This window comes from Oxyura jamaicensis, chromosome 4 (assembly GCF_011077185.1).
Source record: "Oxyura jamaicensis isolate SHBP4307 breed ruddy duck chromosome 4, BPBGC_Ojam_1.0, whole genome shotgun sequence".
Classification (NCBI taxonomy): Eukaryota; Metazoa; Chordata; class Aves; order Anseriformes; family Anatidae; genus Oxyura; species Oxyura jamaicensis.
In genome coordinates, this window is record NC_048896.1 from 77,127,936 (window position 1) to 77,147,401 (window position 19,466).

The window sequence follows — 19,466 nt, forward strand, 5'->3', positions numbered from 1 at the left end:
AAAGAAAGAAAGAAAGAAAGAAAGAAAGAAAGAAAGAAAGAAAGAAAGAAAGAAAGAAAGAAAGAAAGAAAGAAAGAAAGAAAGAAAGAAAAAGAAAGAAAGAAAGAAAGAAAGAAAGAAAGAAAGAAAGAAAGAAAGAAAGAAAGAAAGAAAGAAAGAAAGAAAGAAGATACAAGATATGAAATTTGTATAACACTTCAGCAAAACCGTACAGATTTGCCATAGCTGAGCTTGTCAGTTATTACTATGAGTAAGTAATCATAGAGCAGTGTAAGAGCAGGAATACATACTGTCAGAAGGATAACTGTGGTACATTAGACAGCTCAGGCAGAAAGTATTTTACAGACAGATTTTCCCTGATCCAGCTCCAGGAGTCCACACCACTGATTGTCAAGAGCTTACCATAGTCCATCCTCCTCAGTGGGATGTCTCCCTACTCTCCCTAATTATTTTTATCATTAATTGCTTTTCTTCTTCATCAGAAGGATCCCTGCAGCCAACTTTCCTACCCACTGTTTACCAAAAGATATATTTTCCAGAGCAGATGGGACAAAAGGTGCTCCCCAGTTTGAATAAAAATGTGGATACACACTAGTGGTCAGCATGTATAATAATTTCTGGTCTTTGTCTGAAACTGCATGCAGGCTTGCACCCACAGAGAGCTGCAGCAGGGTAAATTTCTTCTGGATAGTGTGTAGTATCAACCTAAAATATAACAGAAAAAAATCCTCATTGGGATTGTTGAACAGCAGGAGGACCCACTCACCTATGAAGCTTTTCATTTAAGTTTAATTAGATGAATATTAAAGGCAGCATAATAAGGATTTAGATGAATGAGATGCCTTTCTCACCACATATGTACTGACATGCAGAGAAATAATAACAGGAGAGGACACCAATTCTTTGAAGGAAACTACTTTCAAAACGTACTTAATATTTTTCCCCAAGTATATCTGTGAGGTTTTACAATGAGAATACGAAAGGGACAAAGACTTAAAATAGCCTACAGAGCAGGTATGGTAAGGGATCTGGAGAAGAAAATGACCCATACTGCATCCCAGATCTGCTCTATATAGATTTACATATTTGTATATATTTTATAACCATATGCTGAGTTAGAAAAACACCGGCACTGTTATACAGTGGTTTAGGGCACCAAAACCCCACACCATCCATAACCATACAATGGCTTTAAATTTCATTGAGCTTTAACTGTGACATGAGTTAATATTTTAAGATATATATATATAGATATATATATGAAGTAGTACCTTATGCTGTAAAGTGCTACTAGCTTTCATAACTTTATACAAGCAGTGCAAATCTTGGAGGCCTAGCTATTTGTTTCCTCATGAGAAGTGGAAGTAATATTTAGTACCTGTTGAAGGTACTGATTGCAGCTCAGTTGCATGGCCCAAGGGACAAACAGTCAGGACTTTAGGTGCCATTTGCACATTCAGAGTTTTGGTCAAGTTCATTTAAAGTAGAAGAAGATGCACACATATAGAAAAGGCAATAGCTGAAGAATCACTCATGAGGATGCATGGAAGAGGAAACAGAGGAGAAGTCGTCACCATGTCACTAACTAGACCAGCCACCACATAATGAACAGGGTGATGGGGAAAAGAAGCAAGGAAAAATCCTGTTTTGCTTCTCTCTCCCTTTTGGTATTTGGGGAAATGCAATTTTTGGACTTCTTGATAAGTATACCAAAGAAATATCAATTCATATTGCCAGTTTCTTCTCAAACAGCATTAAATCTGGAAGGCCTTAAATATTTAATAACAGACCAGAAGTACAAATGCTTCTAATCATTTTAGTTTGGATAATGTTGTATACAAACTACTCCTACTTAAAACAGAGAATCAAAATATATTCAGCAATTTTTATTATGATCTGATTTTTTAGAATTGATTTGAACATTTCCCACAGAATTCAATTTGAAATTTCCAGCATTCTCTATATAAGGTCTTTGTGAACAAGATTTTCCAGCATGAAACGTCTCATTTTATCAGCTAATGAAATAAATGGTGCTTTCCTCTTTATTTTGCCACAGCATCTCCGTTTGACTTCTAACAACTTTTATGAGCAAACATTAAGAATTAAGTGAAGACTTTGGGGAGGTCTGACTTTACAAGGTATAAACTTACAGCTGAAATTTCTGGCTTTCTTCACTGAACTGCAAACAAAATTTAAAGAGATAAGATCACTGTAGGATTATGGTTTGAGCAAGACTATACTTCTGGTACCATTAGGTTTAAAAATAGGGTGAGTGAGACTAGAATCTGCGAGCATTTTACTAGCATATCACTTTATATGAATATTTTCATATAAATATTTTAAAATCCTTTGCTTGTTTCCAGCAACTTCAATAAACAAAGCTTATAAAAATAACATACTAACTGTCACAGATCTTTTTCTAATGGTTTCATCAGAAATACCTTTCATGTTCATTTTTTTTTCATCTTCCCCATATTGCAGGACTGTAAAATGAATACTTTAAAATAAAGGCAAAATACCGAGGAGAAATTAGGTATCCAAGAAACAATGCAGTATCCACAATTCAAACTGTGACTGATCTACATTGCTTTGTCTATACAAAGCACACTTAACACCAATGAAGGTGATTACAGGAAGGATGAAACTGGTATACATGCAATTGCATATGTAAGATAATGACTTCAGACACAAAAAAAGCAATAAAAGAAATCATCCATATTAGTTTGAAATACTCAGATGTTTGTAAAAGTAAAATTGACAGTGTAAATTTTCTATAAATAAGGATAACAACCCAAAGATCCAACTTCCAATATGTTTGTCTGTTTTATAAGCTGCTGGATATTTGGGGAATACCTAAGGATCCCAACTAACTGAAGCTTGCTGTAGCAAAAAGTGAGTATAGAGGATTCTGGGAAGAATTTGTCCTTGGGCTTTTGCTTCTCTCCTCTTTTGAGAGTTGAATGTTCTCCTTGGCAGCTTTAAAGCAGTTTTGTAATGTAAGCAAAGGCTGAACAATGAAAATGAATTTAAAACTTACATGCTTTCAGTCACATTAACTCCCTGCACAATGTAATATTGTATAAACATGGGAAAATAGTCCAAACTAACTACAGCAATTGTTCCTTGGAATGTGTTTTCTTAAGAATTATATAGACAAAAGCATGGCAAGACCAATAACTCTCTCTTGTAACAGCCCATCTGTGATGCAACTCTGGAAATTACTATATATTTTCAGTGTTTGAATAATATTTTGAAGTGACTGTCTATGGAAATACTATCAAATACACCCAGAAAAACTTAGTACAATGGTTGAAATAAATGTTAGTACTTGGCATCACTATGGCCTGCCTCTCAGTTTCTCAAAAAAATGTAACTGACAGCTTTCTACATGCAGTTGTTGGACAGTGTTATATCTAACAAAGAAGTCCAAAATGCAAAGATAAGTTGGCTAATTTGCAAATAGATATAACAAATCCAGAAATTAAGACCAACAGCAGAACTTCAGCTGGTGCAAGCTGCCTTCCCTCTTTAAGGTCTTCCAGTACCCCTCTTACTTTGTTCAGTAATTAGTGCTAATTGTCAGCTAGCAGAGTTCCAGTTATCTGAATTAAACAAACAAACAAGCAAACAAAAACAACAAAATCAAAAACAATGGCCTGGAGATTGTCACAGTAAAAGAACAAGAGTCAAAATATAAAATTGTATACAACTTTTGTTGAGTACCATGAGCCCAACATGACACCTTATTGTTATCCTAGGAATCCAAGAACTTGAACGGGACCATTAGCTCACAGTCTAAGCAAGTACCTTCCAACCCTGCCATACGATGGAAAACCAGCAAAATTCTAGCAATCACATAATGTTTTGTTTTTCTTTTTATTGGACAAAAATTCTACTTGGGTTAAGACCTTTCAAGGAGATTGCATTGTTTCTTTTCGGGGGTTGCTGATATGGGTTTGTAGATGAGTCGGTATGTTGTAACCAGTAGTAATGGTAGAGAGGCATTTTAAAGGTGAGATATTTTGCAGTATACCCTAAAATATTCAGAGGACTGCTGCTCATAGTAACTTAATGATTCTTACAAAAAAAAAAAAAAAAAAAAAAAAAAAAAAAAAAAAAGCTTTCAAGAACCGCTGTAGTTGATTAATTAATTCTTCTTTAAGTGTATTTGTCAATATTTTTCCAATAGAAACAATACTTATCTTGCTAACCATAGCTTTAATTCCCTTTAGCCAAGGGTTATATGGTTATTTGGGAATTCAGACGGCAATGAACAAATTCATATAGTATTATCTTAAAGGTATTTATCATCTGTTACAGAAACAGATAGTCCTCCAAAATGTAATGTCATATCAGATGTCATGAAACACAGAGTAACTTCTCTCCTTAGATAGTAAGACACACAAACTTTGTATTCTTAAATTAGACCTCTGGCTTCAGACATAGGGGTACCAATTCACTTCATAATATATCACCTGACTTCCTCTATTTCCATTTTCATTTCATAGCATCTCTGCTTTTCCCTACTAACCGTACAACCAATGCTTTAATAATTCAGTCAGTGTTGTGAACCTAACATCTCTTTATCTAATTCTGCAGAAACATAGAAATTCATTTGATCTTAACATCATGAGTATAGCATAGTTTCTTCTTAGAAGCACTTTCCTGTGCTTCATTTTTTTCATCTCTAAATTGAAACTCATAGCGTCCATGGATAACCTAAGTAAATTCTTTCATATACTTCTTTGAGGTCTGCTAATGAAAAGGACCAGGAGCAGAATAGTAGTGACTATTATGGACTTCTTTCAAGTCCTAAAAAGAAAAGACTGTAGTTCTTGATTGTTACATATAGGGGTTTATTCAGCAGTCTGTTCAGAACAGTTATACAATTATCTTGCAGATATCAAGACCCATGGGTTTCACCCTTACATTGTTGCATTTGGATAAGTATTATATAAACTTGTCTTAATTGCAGTTGTTCTGAAACCCTAGTGAGACTCAAGGGCAGATCACTTTGAAAAAAAAAAAAAAAACAACTGAATGAAATACACTTCAAATAAATGTAATACACTTAAAATAGATGTGTTCCTAAGAATTTGACATGTTCCTCAAAAGTGTGGCCTAATTCCAGTCTTCTTGTATTTTATATCTGTATGAGTAATTCCACAGAATCAGTGGCTTTATGCCAGAATAACACTGGCAGTTGAGGACAGAAGTAGACCATGACTTTCCATATATATTTCTTTTAATTTGTTTATTTTATTTCATTTGTCAGGACAAAAAGGACCTAGCAACAAACCCAAAACTGTCTGTAGGTATGAGACAAGACAAAGATAAGCTTTTCCAAATTCATTATTTTACAACTATTTTACAACTATTTCTTGTTTACATTTCTAACATTATTTACAACTATTTTAAATAGAAACCTGAGTTTCTATTTAAATTAAATAAAGATCTTTGGCAAATTAGTTACAAAAACAGAGCAGCTTATTCTTCAAGAAAAAGTATGAGGCAACTAAATTGATGTGGCTTGACTGTGGATGAGAAAAGTATTATACATGTAACATGAGAGCGCACGGTAACTTTTTTGTCTAGTAAACTAATGTATTCATTTTTTGACATAACAGGGAAAAAAAAAAAAAAAAAAGTAGATCCTTTTGCTATCATGAATTTCCAGGCCCCCTCTTCTTTTAATACAGGAAAAAATATTTTTGTCTATGTTTCTCTAAACTATCTGCAAAGGTACACTATAGTACATAAATTATGTATTAATGATCAAAGCCAATTTTATTAATAAATCAGTGTAGTAATAAGGCAACCCACTCAAAGGAGATTTCTGCCTAAAACTTCCAGCATCCCAAATAATGACATGATTAGGTTCAAGCAGGACAGCCATTTAATTTTTGTTTCTCCTAAATAATAAAATGACATGTATGATTAAGCAAGCATTCCATTAAAACAGTCTCCCTTTTTCTTTATCTCAAAGCTTGCAAGGAGACAATGAGAATGATAATTATCAGCATGAGAGGGAGTGATCTATCATCCAATTATCCAAAGGTAGTAGAGAGAAATGATGTTAAAAAGGCAACACAGAATTGCCCAAACATTAAGATTATTGGCTGTATGTTTGAGTAAATCTATGTGAAAAATGCCTAGAAAAACAAAACTCTTTGATCTTAGTTTGTCTCATGCAGAAATCCACTCCAAAAGGGAAGTCAAGAGTTCATTGCAAATTCTTACTCATTTAGTCTGGCAATTTAACCAGCAGATACTGAATCCAGCTCAGCCCAGGACCAGATGGTATTCATCCAGAAGTTCTAAAGGAAATAGTAAAATTATTAAACATGATGTGTAACCTCTTGCTTACGACTACATTGTCGCCAGAGAAAAAATTCTTGCAAATGTGGTGCCAATGTTTAAACAGGGCTCCAGTGGAAACCCTTGTGATTAAGAGCCAGTCTGTAAAACTGGCATCCGCAGGAAGAAAACCGGTGGGTACTGTAGAAACAGATAAAAATCTCTGGACACTTGGTCTACACTTTTGTAGAAGAAATTCACACCTTGCAAATTTAGAGATCTGAAGTTGTGAACAAGATGATCCAGTTTGTTTAAATCGTAACTACATAGTTGTTGGGATTTGCTTGAGATAGCATTCCCTCACTTGTTCCACACTTGCTTGTGGCTGAAATTAATACCTCTGGAGTGAATCATGGCTCACTCGTTAGCCCACAGACTTTCATGTCTGCCTATTCGGTGCCTCTCACCACACCTCCATTCATTTGCTCTGTGCCAAGAGGATTCACAGAGCAGACTGCATCCAAAGCAGTTTGACCCATTTAGCATTTCTGGTGACAACGTGGAGCCTCCTGCAATGGATTTAGGCCTTGTTGGCTTTAGGCCTCATGAACGTGCTTAGGAAGCATGCCTTGACACTGTTAATGGGCCCGTTAAGGCCCTTCCCCTGAGATGGGGCCTGGTGAGGGGCCTTACTGTTCTGGAGAAGCTGGTCCTCCACATGCAGCTGGGGCTGATGCTCTGCGTTTAGGGAGCTTCTTGTACTCAGCTGCAGCCCAGGCCAGGCTCAGCCAGCACAGTGGTTAGTACTTTCTACTACTACTACTACTGGGGGGACCATGTAGTGATATGGACCACTGATAACCAGCTATGTGCAAGACTCCCATTGGTGAGGAGCATTGTGCTGAGTCCTCTACTAGGGGAACTTCTCTGATACTTCATCCCTTTCATCCTTTTCCATGTGGCATTTTGTGGCAGGCTTTTTGTGCAGAGCCTGGCACTGCCACCACCACAGGACTTGCATTGACAGATAAGGGATTAAGCCATTTGCTCACACTGTAGTTCAGGACAATAAACCCAAAAGATATCACCTAAACTTGCACATACAGAAAGAAGAAGTTGCAATCCAAACATGGTTCTGGACTTCTTGAGTTCAGGAGCTGTAGGTCCCTTATAACTCAGGATATTCTATGATTCCCCCCAGAAGGCACTCTTTCCTTAGGCTGGCAATCAGAAGAAATTCCTTGGCAGCCAAGTTCCTGACTCCCATGATCATCCTGTGGGGACACAGCCAATAAGACATGAGTAACTGGTGATTCAGTGGTGGCTGTGCTGCTGAAGATCTTCATAACTCAGTAGGATACATCCATGTCAGTCACAACCTGTATGCATGCTTTGGGCTTTGTGTTTTCTTTCCTCAGCATAGAACATTGTTCCCTTGTGCTATGAGCATAACCCACATTACTGAGCTCCTGTATCTCTTCTTGGTTTGTGTCTTCATTGCTTCTCCAGCAGGAGCTTCCAAAGGGCTGGGATTGTATAACACACGCAGCAATCATTGTTCACAAGTAGTCCTGGACGACTTCTTTGGGATGAGGGAGCAAAGCTGGCATTGATTTGCATGCCAGAATTATGAGAGATTTAGGAAAATTATGGAAGTGGGAGTTCAGCAGCAATTAAAGAACATGGACAAATAGGAGGCCATTGGTCTGAAATGAAACAGAGAACAACATCATTAAAATATTAGAAATAAAAAGTAGAAATGAAAAGTAGGTGTGAAAAGCAATTATGAATGGAGCTTCACAGAAAGCTTTGCTACAGCTGTTCATCACTTTCATAAATGCAACACAACATGGGAAAAGGGGTGAGATGAAAGAGTTTGCTGATGCTAAATCATTGAAGGAGGGGAGAAGTAAAAGAGGACTTTGAAGAGATGCAGAAAGCTCTTTCTGATAAAACAGGGTGAATAAAAATCACTGCCAAGTAGAAAACAATTATAATTTTTCATGAATAGAGTAGAGCTCTGAAATAGCTATTACTATGCAGAAAAGAGACTGCTGAACTTACAGTAGATTCTTCCTTGAAAATGTCAGTTCAGTTCTCAGTAGTCATAAAAAAGGCAAATAGGATTACAGGAATTATTAGGAATGGAACAGAGGGAAAACAAAACAAAACAAAACAAAACAAAAACCACAAGAAGTCAATATGACATTATTTAAATCCTTGGTTTATGCTTATGTGTTAGTCTCTGTGAAAGACTGTACATGAATTAATAGAGGTTTAGACCTGGGCAACAGTGCTCATGGAAGGTGTAAAACAGCTCATTTACAAGGAATGAACCTGATGTTCTTCAGACATGACAAAGTCGTGACAGATATGAAGAAGCTGCCTTCAGAATGATAATTCACTGTCTGTCTTGGTACAGCACGAGACAATAACCTCAGTGCCATCTCTTTGATAGCACTTCATTTCTGGAAGAGCTCCCAGTGGTTCTCCTAAGTTTGTTTTCACTCCTGATCACTATCTGTGTCTCCCAATGTGCCTGTGTAACTCCCTCCATATCTCTATTCACTCTGTTCCTTCCCTTCTTTTCAACCATGTCCTGGAGCCCAGAAGATGATAAGTGCACAGTCTCGGTCTGTATCTAACAACATAAATAAAAATTAATCTTTCTCTGCAGTATGATATTGCTTCCTCATGGTACAGGAATAACCGATCTACAACTTGTCAGAACACCAGCAATTAACCCCCCCACCCCAAAAGTACAGTGGTATAACAGGTGTAAAAGCTGTAGCTGAAAAATTAATTGAGAGAGAATCCAACCCCAAGCAGCAACACATCTGGTAAAAAGTAGTAAAGGTAATACTGCTAATACCAGTCAATACAAATGAAACTGAAACACATCCAATCATTTCTCTAATGCAGATCTAATAGAAGGTGCCAGGAATACAGAAAGATCTCTCCCACATTAAGAATATGCTCAGAACAACAGTTTGACATCTTGCTTACAGAAGGACTCTAACTGCATTAGAGGTTATTTAATTCAGTAAAGGAATTGGTAAACACAATTACCAGCCTGTGGTTTGCAGCAGGTCAGACCATTATAATAATTGAAAATAATTCTAATAGCTTCTTTTGACATGCAAAAGTCTCAAACCAAAAAAGTAAAGGTCAAAATCATTTTGATTGAATGCTGCTTTATGCCAGCTCTCAAATGTGAAGACTTTAATGAACTACTGGCATACAGATGCGGAAAGCAAGGTCAGTACCTCAAGTGCAAAGCACACCTTAGAAAAGCAGACATATCTACAAAATTTGGGCTGAGATTGGCTTGTTGCTGATTTTTCTTCAACAGGAAGTAATTTTCAAAAGAAAGAGAAGTTGTTAACAGGAAGTTTTGGCAGCTCAGACTAGACTTTCTGCATCTCACCCTTGCCTCTGAAGAAGAGTGAAAAAGCAATCTAAATTCAGCAGTTTTTTCCAAAAAGCATCTGTGACTTTTCCTGTAGACCATCACCACTAAATCAGCACCTGTCTTGGCTGCCACTTCAGATACTGGGGATGTTAAAATAATTTGAAATTGACAGAGAAGATGTTTGGGAAATACAGGAATAATTCAAAATAAATACAAAACTAAAACTTAATAAAAGTCTGTTTAATTAAATGGGAAACATTTGTCATTTAATAGAGTGGTTGATTATAAACATCCATCAATTTAGTCTTAAAAAGCATAAAAAATATAAAGCCGAATTAGGCAGCAAAGAGAAAATCATTTTTTTTTTCAGAGTCATTGGTACCTAACATTCAAGCTTAATGGTCAATCATTGTGAAAATGGAAACAAATTTCAACTTTTATTTCTTCCATATAATTTCTTGAGATTCATGAGTAGAAAAATAAAATGCAACATGTCGTTCTGGTTTAATTTCCTACCAGTATAATATAAATCTGAAATTGGCATTTAATTCTGCTGGATTAAGTGGTTCTTTCTGATAAGACAGCTACACATCATATACAATGATTGCCAGCTTGGGTCTGTTTTATCTCGGTTAAAAGAAAAAAAGAGAAAGAGAAACCTCAAGAACAATATATAGAATAAATAGAAACATTATAATTAAGCTGGTAAAGAAAAGGGAACTTAGAAATTGGAACTTCTCAATCTACTCTCCCTTCCAGTCATGTCTCTATAATTCAAGGTTGGAGAGACTGGAAAAGAAATCCAAGACTTCCAGTCTTTGTGTTATCAGCGTTAAGGGGTCTGTGCCTATTATTAAGGACTTGTTATTGCTCTGCTTATTAGAAGAGATTTTAAACGTGAAATTTGTTTTCAACTGCGTAATAGCAGGGATTAATTTATAATATTAACTTTTTTTTTTCTTTTCTTTTTTTTTTTCCTCCCCATAAACAAGTTGTATACTGGAAGTCAACAGCCCAGGACTTTGTGCAACACCAGAGAGGACGGTGTTTATGTATTCACAAAGCAGAACCCAGAAGAAAGGGCTTCTTTTAAGCAGTCAAGATTGCTGCATTTTGCTAATGCATAGCACTTTATCAGTTCATCAAGTTTACAAGTCATATACAAGTCTTTGCACTGAAAGATTTTCTGGGCTTCTGCTTATATGACCCAACAATCCTAATGGCATACTCTCACAGGGCTTGATCCAGGAACACTGAAATTTGTGAGGCTTTCTATGGCCTTATTGGGTTTTGGACCAGGCACATACAGAGCTTTGGTATGAAGTTAGCACTTCGTTAAATGAGCTAGAAGTAGCAGCTCTTGTTTTCCTGAGTCAATTTCCAGACCCAGTCTTCAGTTTGCTCTGAAAAATGTGAAGAAAGCAATCACTTTCATGTAAGGCGTGCAAAATCTTCTTGATGTTTTTCCCTTCTGCGCCTTTTTATTCAGCTCCTCTGGCCATTTCAAATGTTGTTGGTTGAGAGACAGATTTATCACTCTCATCTCTCACTGGTTGTGATTTATTGGCTGTGGAACAGCAGCATCCCTCTGAGAAATATTGCAGAGATGCGAGCAGAAGCAACCTTGCAAGGGGTTAACGCTCTAATCTTTTTCTGGTCTGTTTATAATCCCAACAGTAGGCCAGTAGCAGAAGAGGGTGGATCTAAAAAAGTACAGGAGGGGATGTGTGCTTCTGTGCATATGTGTGAATGTGTGTCTGTGTGCATGCCCTGCTCTGCTAAACTGCCTCGCATGCCACTGACATAAATCTGTTTTCAGCCTGACCAGGGTGTTCCTGATGGATGGTTAAAGAGCTTACTTCTGCCACTTCCTCTCTGGTATTCCTCCCAAAGACTTCATTCAGAAAGATATTGTTTACTGAAAGAATGGGCAGATAGTTAGAAGCCAGCCCTCTTCTTCGTGGAAGCTAACCTGTGGATCCTGAAGGATGGAAATAGTTGAAGCGAGCTTACTTGAGAATGGCACCAATATCACTGCTTTCCTGTGTGATATCCTCTTGGAAAATGACACTTTTTTCTGTGTGGATGATCCACCTTATTCTTCAAGAGGTATGTATAGAAAGTAAATCTTTTGGGCAGTTTTAGTTCTAGCTGGAAGACAGAGAAACAGTCACATGAGGCTTTTGGGGGAGCTGGGGGGTGCAAAATCAACTAACTGCTGGTAAGTCAGGATAAGAAACAGGCAGGAAATAATATAGTGTGGTTTTAGTGTGGTTTAGTATGGTTTTCCAAGCTAAACCTCCAACCTGAACAAAATTCAGAGAGACTGGAAAACTGACAGTAGCAATATTGGGCACAAAATGTAAACGGCTCTAGCAAGGACGTGGAGAAACACGGTTTTTACTCTTTGAGCAGTTCCATAGCAATGGAGTTATCTGATCTGATACTGTGTATGAAAGTGATTAAATATGAAATTATAACACTGTGAGGCTAGAAAAAAAAAATCCATGTATTAAAATGTTTTTGATTGCTGTATCATTTCTTACTTTTGCATAAAGGAGGGATTTCCATGGTGACTGAGCAGTGCACATAAAGTACTTTGAGCAAAACGTGCTTTTCAGAAGTTGCATTTAATTCTCCAGGAGTACATTGTATTGCATGTGTCCAATTTAAATGTGATGAACTCAGGTAGACCAAAATAAATTTAAGAGTTTCAGAACTTCTGCTGCTTTTATATTGGTGTAAAGACATAAACCTCAGCAAAACTAGGAACTGACAGGCTTTTGAAAGGCTTTACCTTCTGATTAAAGAATGAATCTTATAACAGCCATCTATAGTCTGTATACTTTATACCTGATTTTTCACTGTGACAATTTTCAGATCTGCACCAGATAATCCGGATTCTGCTGTACTGTTTGATATTTCTGCTCAGTGTTTTGGGGAACATTCTGGTCATCACAGTGCTGATACGAAACAAACGGATGAGAACAGTCACTAACACATTTCTGCTGTCACTGGCTGTCAGCGACCTGATGCTCTGCCTCTTCTGCATGCCATTCACTCTCATTCCCAACCTGCTGAAAGATTTTATTTTTGGGAGTGCTGTTTGCAAAACTGCCACTTATTTCATGGGTAAGTCTTGGAAGCTTATACTTATTTTGAAGATTAACTAGTGGGATATGTGTGAGAAGGTCATTAAAGACCAGCAAATAGTGGGATGTTTCCATCTGCCATTGAACATTTACCAAAATCACCAAGAAATCACTTTGTAGGGCAAATCTTCATGGTTCTGGTTTCCTCAGAATGATCCAGCAAAACACAGGGGTACCCACTGAATTTTAACTACACAGAGAAGTGTTTTACAGGACCAGGTTAGGTGAGAAGTGTTTTGCATGACCAAGCTGTTACAAGGAACTTGGCACGTCTGCTTGCTTACCCATCACTGACAGAGCTATTTGCAGTGTCCGGATCAGCCGTCAGAAATGACTGGGCTGTACAATCTCACTGAAGGCATGTTTATCCCACAGATTTTTTTGTAGCAGCTATACATGAAAAGAGAGAAAGAAAAAAAAAAAAAAGTCCAAAGCAGGTACCCTCTGCAGAGCTGGAAGTTAGAGCAAGGGCTTTTTAAGAGCAGAGCAGGTCTGATCAGAGCTCAACAGGCGACCACAAAACGCAGACCGTGCACATGCAGGTCTTGCAGACCAACTTTTAGGAAGTAACACTTCTGCATGCCTTGCTGTGCCCCCCTTGGTTGTAAAGGTCGAGCCAGGAGTTTCAAAATGTTTGTACTATGTATGTCTGTGTAAATTATTTTGTCATACTTCCAACACCTCTTGTGTGTTTCCCTTTTTCTTAAAAAAAAAGAAAAAAAAAAAAAAAAGAAAAGTAGAACATTATGTGAAGTTTTTGCTACCTTAGAAGACCCTCAGCTACAGAAAGTCAGGTTTGCCTTTAACCTGCGCCCTTGAGAACTTTGATGTAGTGTGAAAGTACACACCTAAAGTGGGAATGGGAAACCAACATCTTTTTGTAGATAAAACCAGCTAAAGGTCATGTTTAAAAAACTATAATGAATTGCTGCCATAAATACCACAAAAAATACCAAAGCATTGTCATCTTTCTTTTATTTCACATTGTGTAAATTTATATATATATAAAATGAAAAACAGTGAAATATTTCTGAACATGCACATTTCAGTTATGAAGGTGTTTTATTTTAAGAATCAGAGTGTGGATGTTTCCCATTAACAATTCAGATTAAGAGGTTTCTATTGACAGATAGACACTGATATTGATTCTACCACCTATGCTCTATTTTTTTTGTTTTAAGATGTAGGACGACTAGTTTTGAATTACAGATAATTTGTGTAAACTAAACTAATATTAAGATATTGTCCCTTTATATTTTGACTGACATTGAAGCATTCCTAAAGATCATTAAACAAAACCTCATTCAATGAAAGAAAAAATTGTGACAAAGTTAAGCAAAAATGATTATAATTTTTAAGCGATAAACTGAGACACTTCAGTGACAGAAGTACAGATCACTGCATTGTATTTTATATCAAATGAACAGGAGAAATTAAAGCTCTTGAAGGACAAAGATTCAGCTTCATGACTTCATTTCTTCTGCTTTTTTAACTCTATTAGCATCTATTTTTTAAATAAAATTGGTAACATTTAATTCTGTTAAATGAGGAAATCAGATCACCGATCAAGCTGGACACATAAAAAAATAAAATAGACTAGTGACTATGAACATTTGTGCTAAAAGAGTAACTAACAGCATAATCCACTGTTTCAGATGCTTGTTTGAAAGTGCTATTACTGTACTGTATAAATCACAGTAGTAAGGAGAAGAGTTAGAAGGAAAAGTGTCTTCTTTCCCTGTTATCAGAATTTTGTGGGGTTGTTTTTTGTTGTTGTTTGTTTGTTTTGTTTTGTTTTGTTTTCAAGTGACTCTTTTCTCTTGGACCTCTTGAGTCAGAGAAGTGTATATTTATATATTTTTTTGCTGTGCGTATAGAAAGTTAGCAAGATTATTTGAAAATAACACGATTGTTTAAAAGAAGAAAATCACCTTTTTCTTTATGTCATACACACAGGTATCTCTGTAAGTGTGTCTACATTCAACCTGGTTGCCATCTCTCTGGAGAGATACAGTGCTATTTGCAAACCTCTACAGTCCAGGGTCTGGCAGACCAAATCTCACGCCTTGAAAGTGATTGCTGCTACCTGGTGTGTTTCCTTTACTATCATGTCACCATACCCAATTTACAGCAAACTGGTACCTTTTACCAAGTATAACAACAGCACGGCAAACATGTGTCGGCTCCTTTGGCCAAGTGATGTCATTCAGCAGTCCTGGTAAGATATAACTGACTGTTTGCAAATGCATAATTAACTAGTGGAAAACGGGATTTCATGGTAGCATTAAGCTTATTGAAAATCAAGTATTAACCTTCAGCAAATATTTACACCTCTATCATGCTTATTTTAAAAAGTTTTTTAAAAATCTCATTTTGAAGCTGCGTACATTTTGACTCTTGACTTTTGCTTTCACTCATTTAAGCGTAAACTTAATTAAACAGGATTTTCAGAGAAATCCTTGATTAATCTTAGAAAAACACATACAATGCCCTTCCGTGTGCTGCCTTGGATGTTAATTTGTTTGTCTGAGGGTCCTCTGAAGCAGAGAGGTAGAATATGAAAACTTGGAGAGTCTGCAAATGCCCTTCCCGAGAACTCAGCCTTTTGGTCACTCGTAGAGAACAGGGACAGAGAAATGAGGGGGGAGGCAGTGCCCCAAGTCCTACCTCTCCAGGCAGAGTGAGTAAATAGTAGCACTATCAAGCAGCAGTATTATTTAGACATTGTGTCCTTGCACGATGACTGAACTCCTTAACTGGCAGTGAGAAGAAGTAAGATTTATTTATTTTTTCTTGGCTCCTGACGGTCAGTTGGAACTGGGAACAAGATTACAGTATGCACCACCTCAGCATGGTGTACCCCCTGACAAAGTAAAGTTGCATTTAAGTTTTCAGTAGTCTCAGGAATTCACCACTATGAGGGCAGGTGGGGAGGAAGGTTGCCGGGCGAACTTCCCTTCTGCATGGCACCCTTGCAGACTCTCAGGTGCGTAAATGAGTTTGCACCACAGCCCCAGAGAGCAGGAGAGATGTGGGCTCCTGAGGTGTTTAAACAGGATGATTTCCCCAGCTAGCAGTCACGTTACAGAAGCTGCCTTTGATGAAGTCCGACACTGATGTGCAACTGAACAAAAGGTGCTCCCTGTACAGAAGGGGCTCTGCAAGGCCCCAGGGCCTTTCTCCATCCCTCCTGCGTGTGCCACAGCCTATGGCCAGGAGGCTTGCACATGCCAAACCTCACTCCAGTAGTGACAGCCAGAACCAGGGGCTCCTTCAAGGGTCAGTAGCTACTCAGGTGGCTTCTGCAAGGCAGCTTTTACACCATTCAAAGCAGCAGGGCATCCAACACTGGTCAGGTTACGGCAGGGAGCCCCATGGGCAGAGGGCCCATCTGCCTCCTCTGAGGCACCCACCTCTCCAGGGCCGTGGGAGGCAGGATGATGGGTGTTTTGCAGCCATGAGAGCCTTGCTCCTGCTGGGCTTTTCTGGTGGAAGAGGGAGGAGGAGAAGTTGAAAGCTTCCAGTTTCCAGGGCTGTCAAAATGAGACCTCGTATCAGCATGAAAAAGTCAGCAAAATCTTGAAATCCCCCTTCCCAAGATTCTCATAAGAAGACATATATATATATTTTGTGGGTTTGCACTATTCCCTGGTCACTGCCTGTCTTTTGATTCCTCAGGTACACTTTCCTGCTACTCATACTCTTTCTTATACCTGGGACTATAATGATGGTTGCATATGGCCTAATTTCTTTGGAACTCTACAGAGGAATAAAATTTGATGCCAGCCAGAGAAAATTTTCTAGAGGTAACAACACATTTAGGTTATTTCTTTAAGTTAGAGCTTAAGATGTCAGCAGTTAACTTGAGGCTACTATAAGGAAAAATTTCTACTTGCAAATATTGTTATAGTGACCATATGGCTATGGTCGTGAAGCTGTCAGATGCATTTAACTGTTGATTGAAGTGATTCCATTACTCTCTAGCCAATAATTCTCCACCTAAGGCTTGTTTGCAAAAGCACCAGGTGGGATGCTTTAAATTCCTAATTGCTATAGAAACTTTTTATTTTATTTTATTTTATTTTATTTTATTTTTTTCTGGCTATGGATTAGGACCATCTCTGTCAATAAATAACATAAAAAAATGTCAAATGATGGTAGAAGCATAGGAACTTGAAAACTATCTTCAGTACATAACTTGAGCAAACAGTGTTCTCCCTTCTTTTGTGTCAATCTGTGCAGAGTTAAGACGTGAGAATATTAGGGGATAGAGGACACAGAGCAGCCAATAGGTAACTGATGCAGAATTAGGATAGTGCTTTCTTTGAAGCAGTTGTTCAGCCATAAGTTATGTATTTAGCCTTAGATTCCACCCTTCTTTTTGTATTTTGAAACACTGTTCAGAAATGCTTTGCCATCTAATTAAGTGCTACTTTATGTGTACAGAAAGGAAAATAAGTACCAGCAGTGCCAAATACGAGGATGGAGATGGATGCTACCTGCAAAAATCCAAAAGGAAAAGGAAAGTGCCGTTGCAACAGCTCTCTGCTCTGAGCAACAGCAAAATAGACAGGGCGAGAAGCAGCAGCTCTTCTGCCAAATTGATGGCCAAGAAACTCGTCATCCGCATGTTGATAGTGATAGTGATTTTGTTTTTCCTTTGCTGGACTCCCATCTTCAGTGTAAATGCCTGGCGCGCCTTTGACACCACCTCAGCAGACCTGCACCTCTCGGGAGCTCCCATCTCCTTTATTCACTTGTTGTCCTACACCTCTGCCTGCGTGAACCCTATCATATATTGCTTCATGAACAAGCGCTTCCGCATGGGCTTTCTAGCCACTTTCACCTGCTGTGCTAAGCAAAAACCTCCTGCAGTAAAAGATGTTGGTGATGAAGAGGAGGTGAAGACAACACGGGCTTCGCTCTCTAAATGTTCTTACACACACATGAACATATCTGCACCCCCGTGAGCTGCATCAGAAGAGGCTGCAAGTGCCCTGCAGAAATTCAGGTGGCTATTGTCTGGTGTGGGAAAGTGACTGTGGCATCAGCTGAACATTATTTAGTTCTGAGGTAATGAAACACTTCAGCTGACAGTAAATGTGGTAAGAATTGAAATGAATGCTATCCCTGTCCGAGCTTTATATCACTTTCCTTTCAGAAGTACAAAGGAGAAAGAGGGCTCTTTGAAGATAAGGGACTTTATACAAAGCCTTAAAAGGTGGTCATAAATTTATTTGTCATAAATTCTCCTGTAAAAAGACTGGCGTCCTTAACATCAACAGTTTAGCTTCGTTTTCAGCTGCAGTTCTGAGTATCTCTTAAAATTTCCAAGATGCTAGTAGATTCTCCTCAAGCATAAATAAATGTATTACAGTGTTTACTTCAGTATCTCTGCCTTATAATCAAAATCATTCAGTTACATTTGTAGTATATTTTTTCACATTGTTTCAGCTGAACTAATACGTGTTGAGATCATTCTGGTGTCACAGTCAGTTAAAAGAATTTTGGTGTGGGGAGAATGGGCTTGTCCATGTGGAAATAATGCTATTACGTAAAATAATTTCATCCTTTTTTAAAATAAAATGAAAATAAATATTGATGACTTAAAGTGTGGATGGAATGCATTCTTCACCTCGGCAGTAACCTATGATAAATTTAGATCATTTAATGTATTTTCTGTTTAAATTAAAACAAAACAAAACACAACAACAACAAAAAACATAGAACAACCACAAAGAAGCCGCTTTCTTCCCTGTGGCTGCAAGCACCCATGCATGCAAGGGGCAGGATCTGAGATGGACCCCAAAGGCTGACATGGAAATTGTCACACTGGGAAGCAGAGGAAGACAGGCAAAGAGATGCTCGTACAAAAGACTCGGGACTGAAGACCTGGAGCGATGCCCACAGTAATAACACGTTTTGCAAGTATATTCACAGTCGCTCCTGTTGCAGTACTGCACACATGAAAATAAAAGCCACTAGGTGTAGAAAAGCAGAAACAGCACAAAAAATGAGCACAGACTGAAAGACTTCATCATAAAGTGTGCTTTCTTCCTAAACTTTGGAACTATTTTCCCCAATTGCACATATAAGTAAACAGGCTCAACACAGAAAAATCTCTGAGTGATGTAATTATTGCTGCTTTACTGAGCAAGGAGTTCAGTCTCTTTACTGTGTGGTGTATGGGTGAGTGTGGGTGTTCAGATAATGCAGTTTGCTCTATGGGGGTAGGCAGGAAAAGTTATATAATTCATTTTGTTTTGTGAAAATATCCCATCAGAGATGCTTCAATCTTCTGGCTGAGTCAATAGCATTTAAGTAAATTTGTTATTAGACAGAGATTAAATTTAAGCACGGCATGGAATGTAGATGTGGATATTAAATACAACCACTGTCAAGGTTTTAATCGGAAAAATCTGATCTTTTTACAGGATGATTTTAAATTGGAAATGTAGTTTGAGTTCCAAGAACCCAGAGCCAGGTTCTGCACTCAGTTATTGGCTGAAGTGCCTTACCCATATAACTTAGTGCACAACTTCAGCTATTAGGGTTTTTTTTTGCATCCAGCTTGCCCACAGACAGGAAATTAAAATAAAATTCTA

At 37.8% G+C, this 19,466-nt stretch overlaps 1 protein-coding gene across 1 annotated transcript; it reads left to right on the forward strand.

Moving 5' to 3' along the window:
* The first annotated feature begins 11,445 nt into the window (after positions 1–11,445).
* Positions 11,446–18,935, forward strand: CCKAR (cholecystokinin A receptor). The gene is made up of 5 exons (XM_035324767.1): positions 11,446–11,818; positions 12,590–12,841; positions 14,818–15,079; positions 16,540–16,667; positions 17,308–18,935. The coding sequence occupies exons 1-5, from the start codon at positions 11,698–11,700 to the stop codon at positions 17,829–17,831; spliced, it is 1,287 nt and encodes a 428-aa protein (XP_035180658.1). The 5' UTR covers positions 11,446–11,697; the 3' UTR covers positions 17,832–18,935.
* The last annotated feature ends 531 nt before the right edge of the window (positions 18,936–19,466 follow it).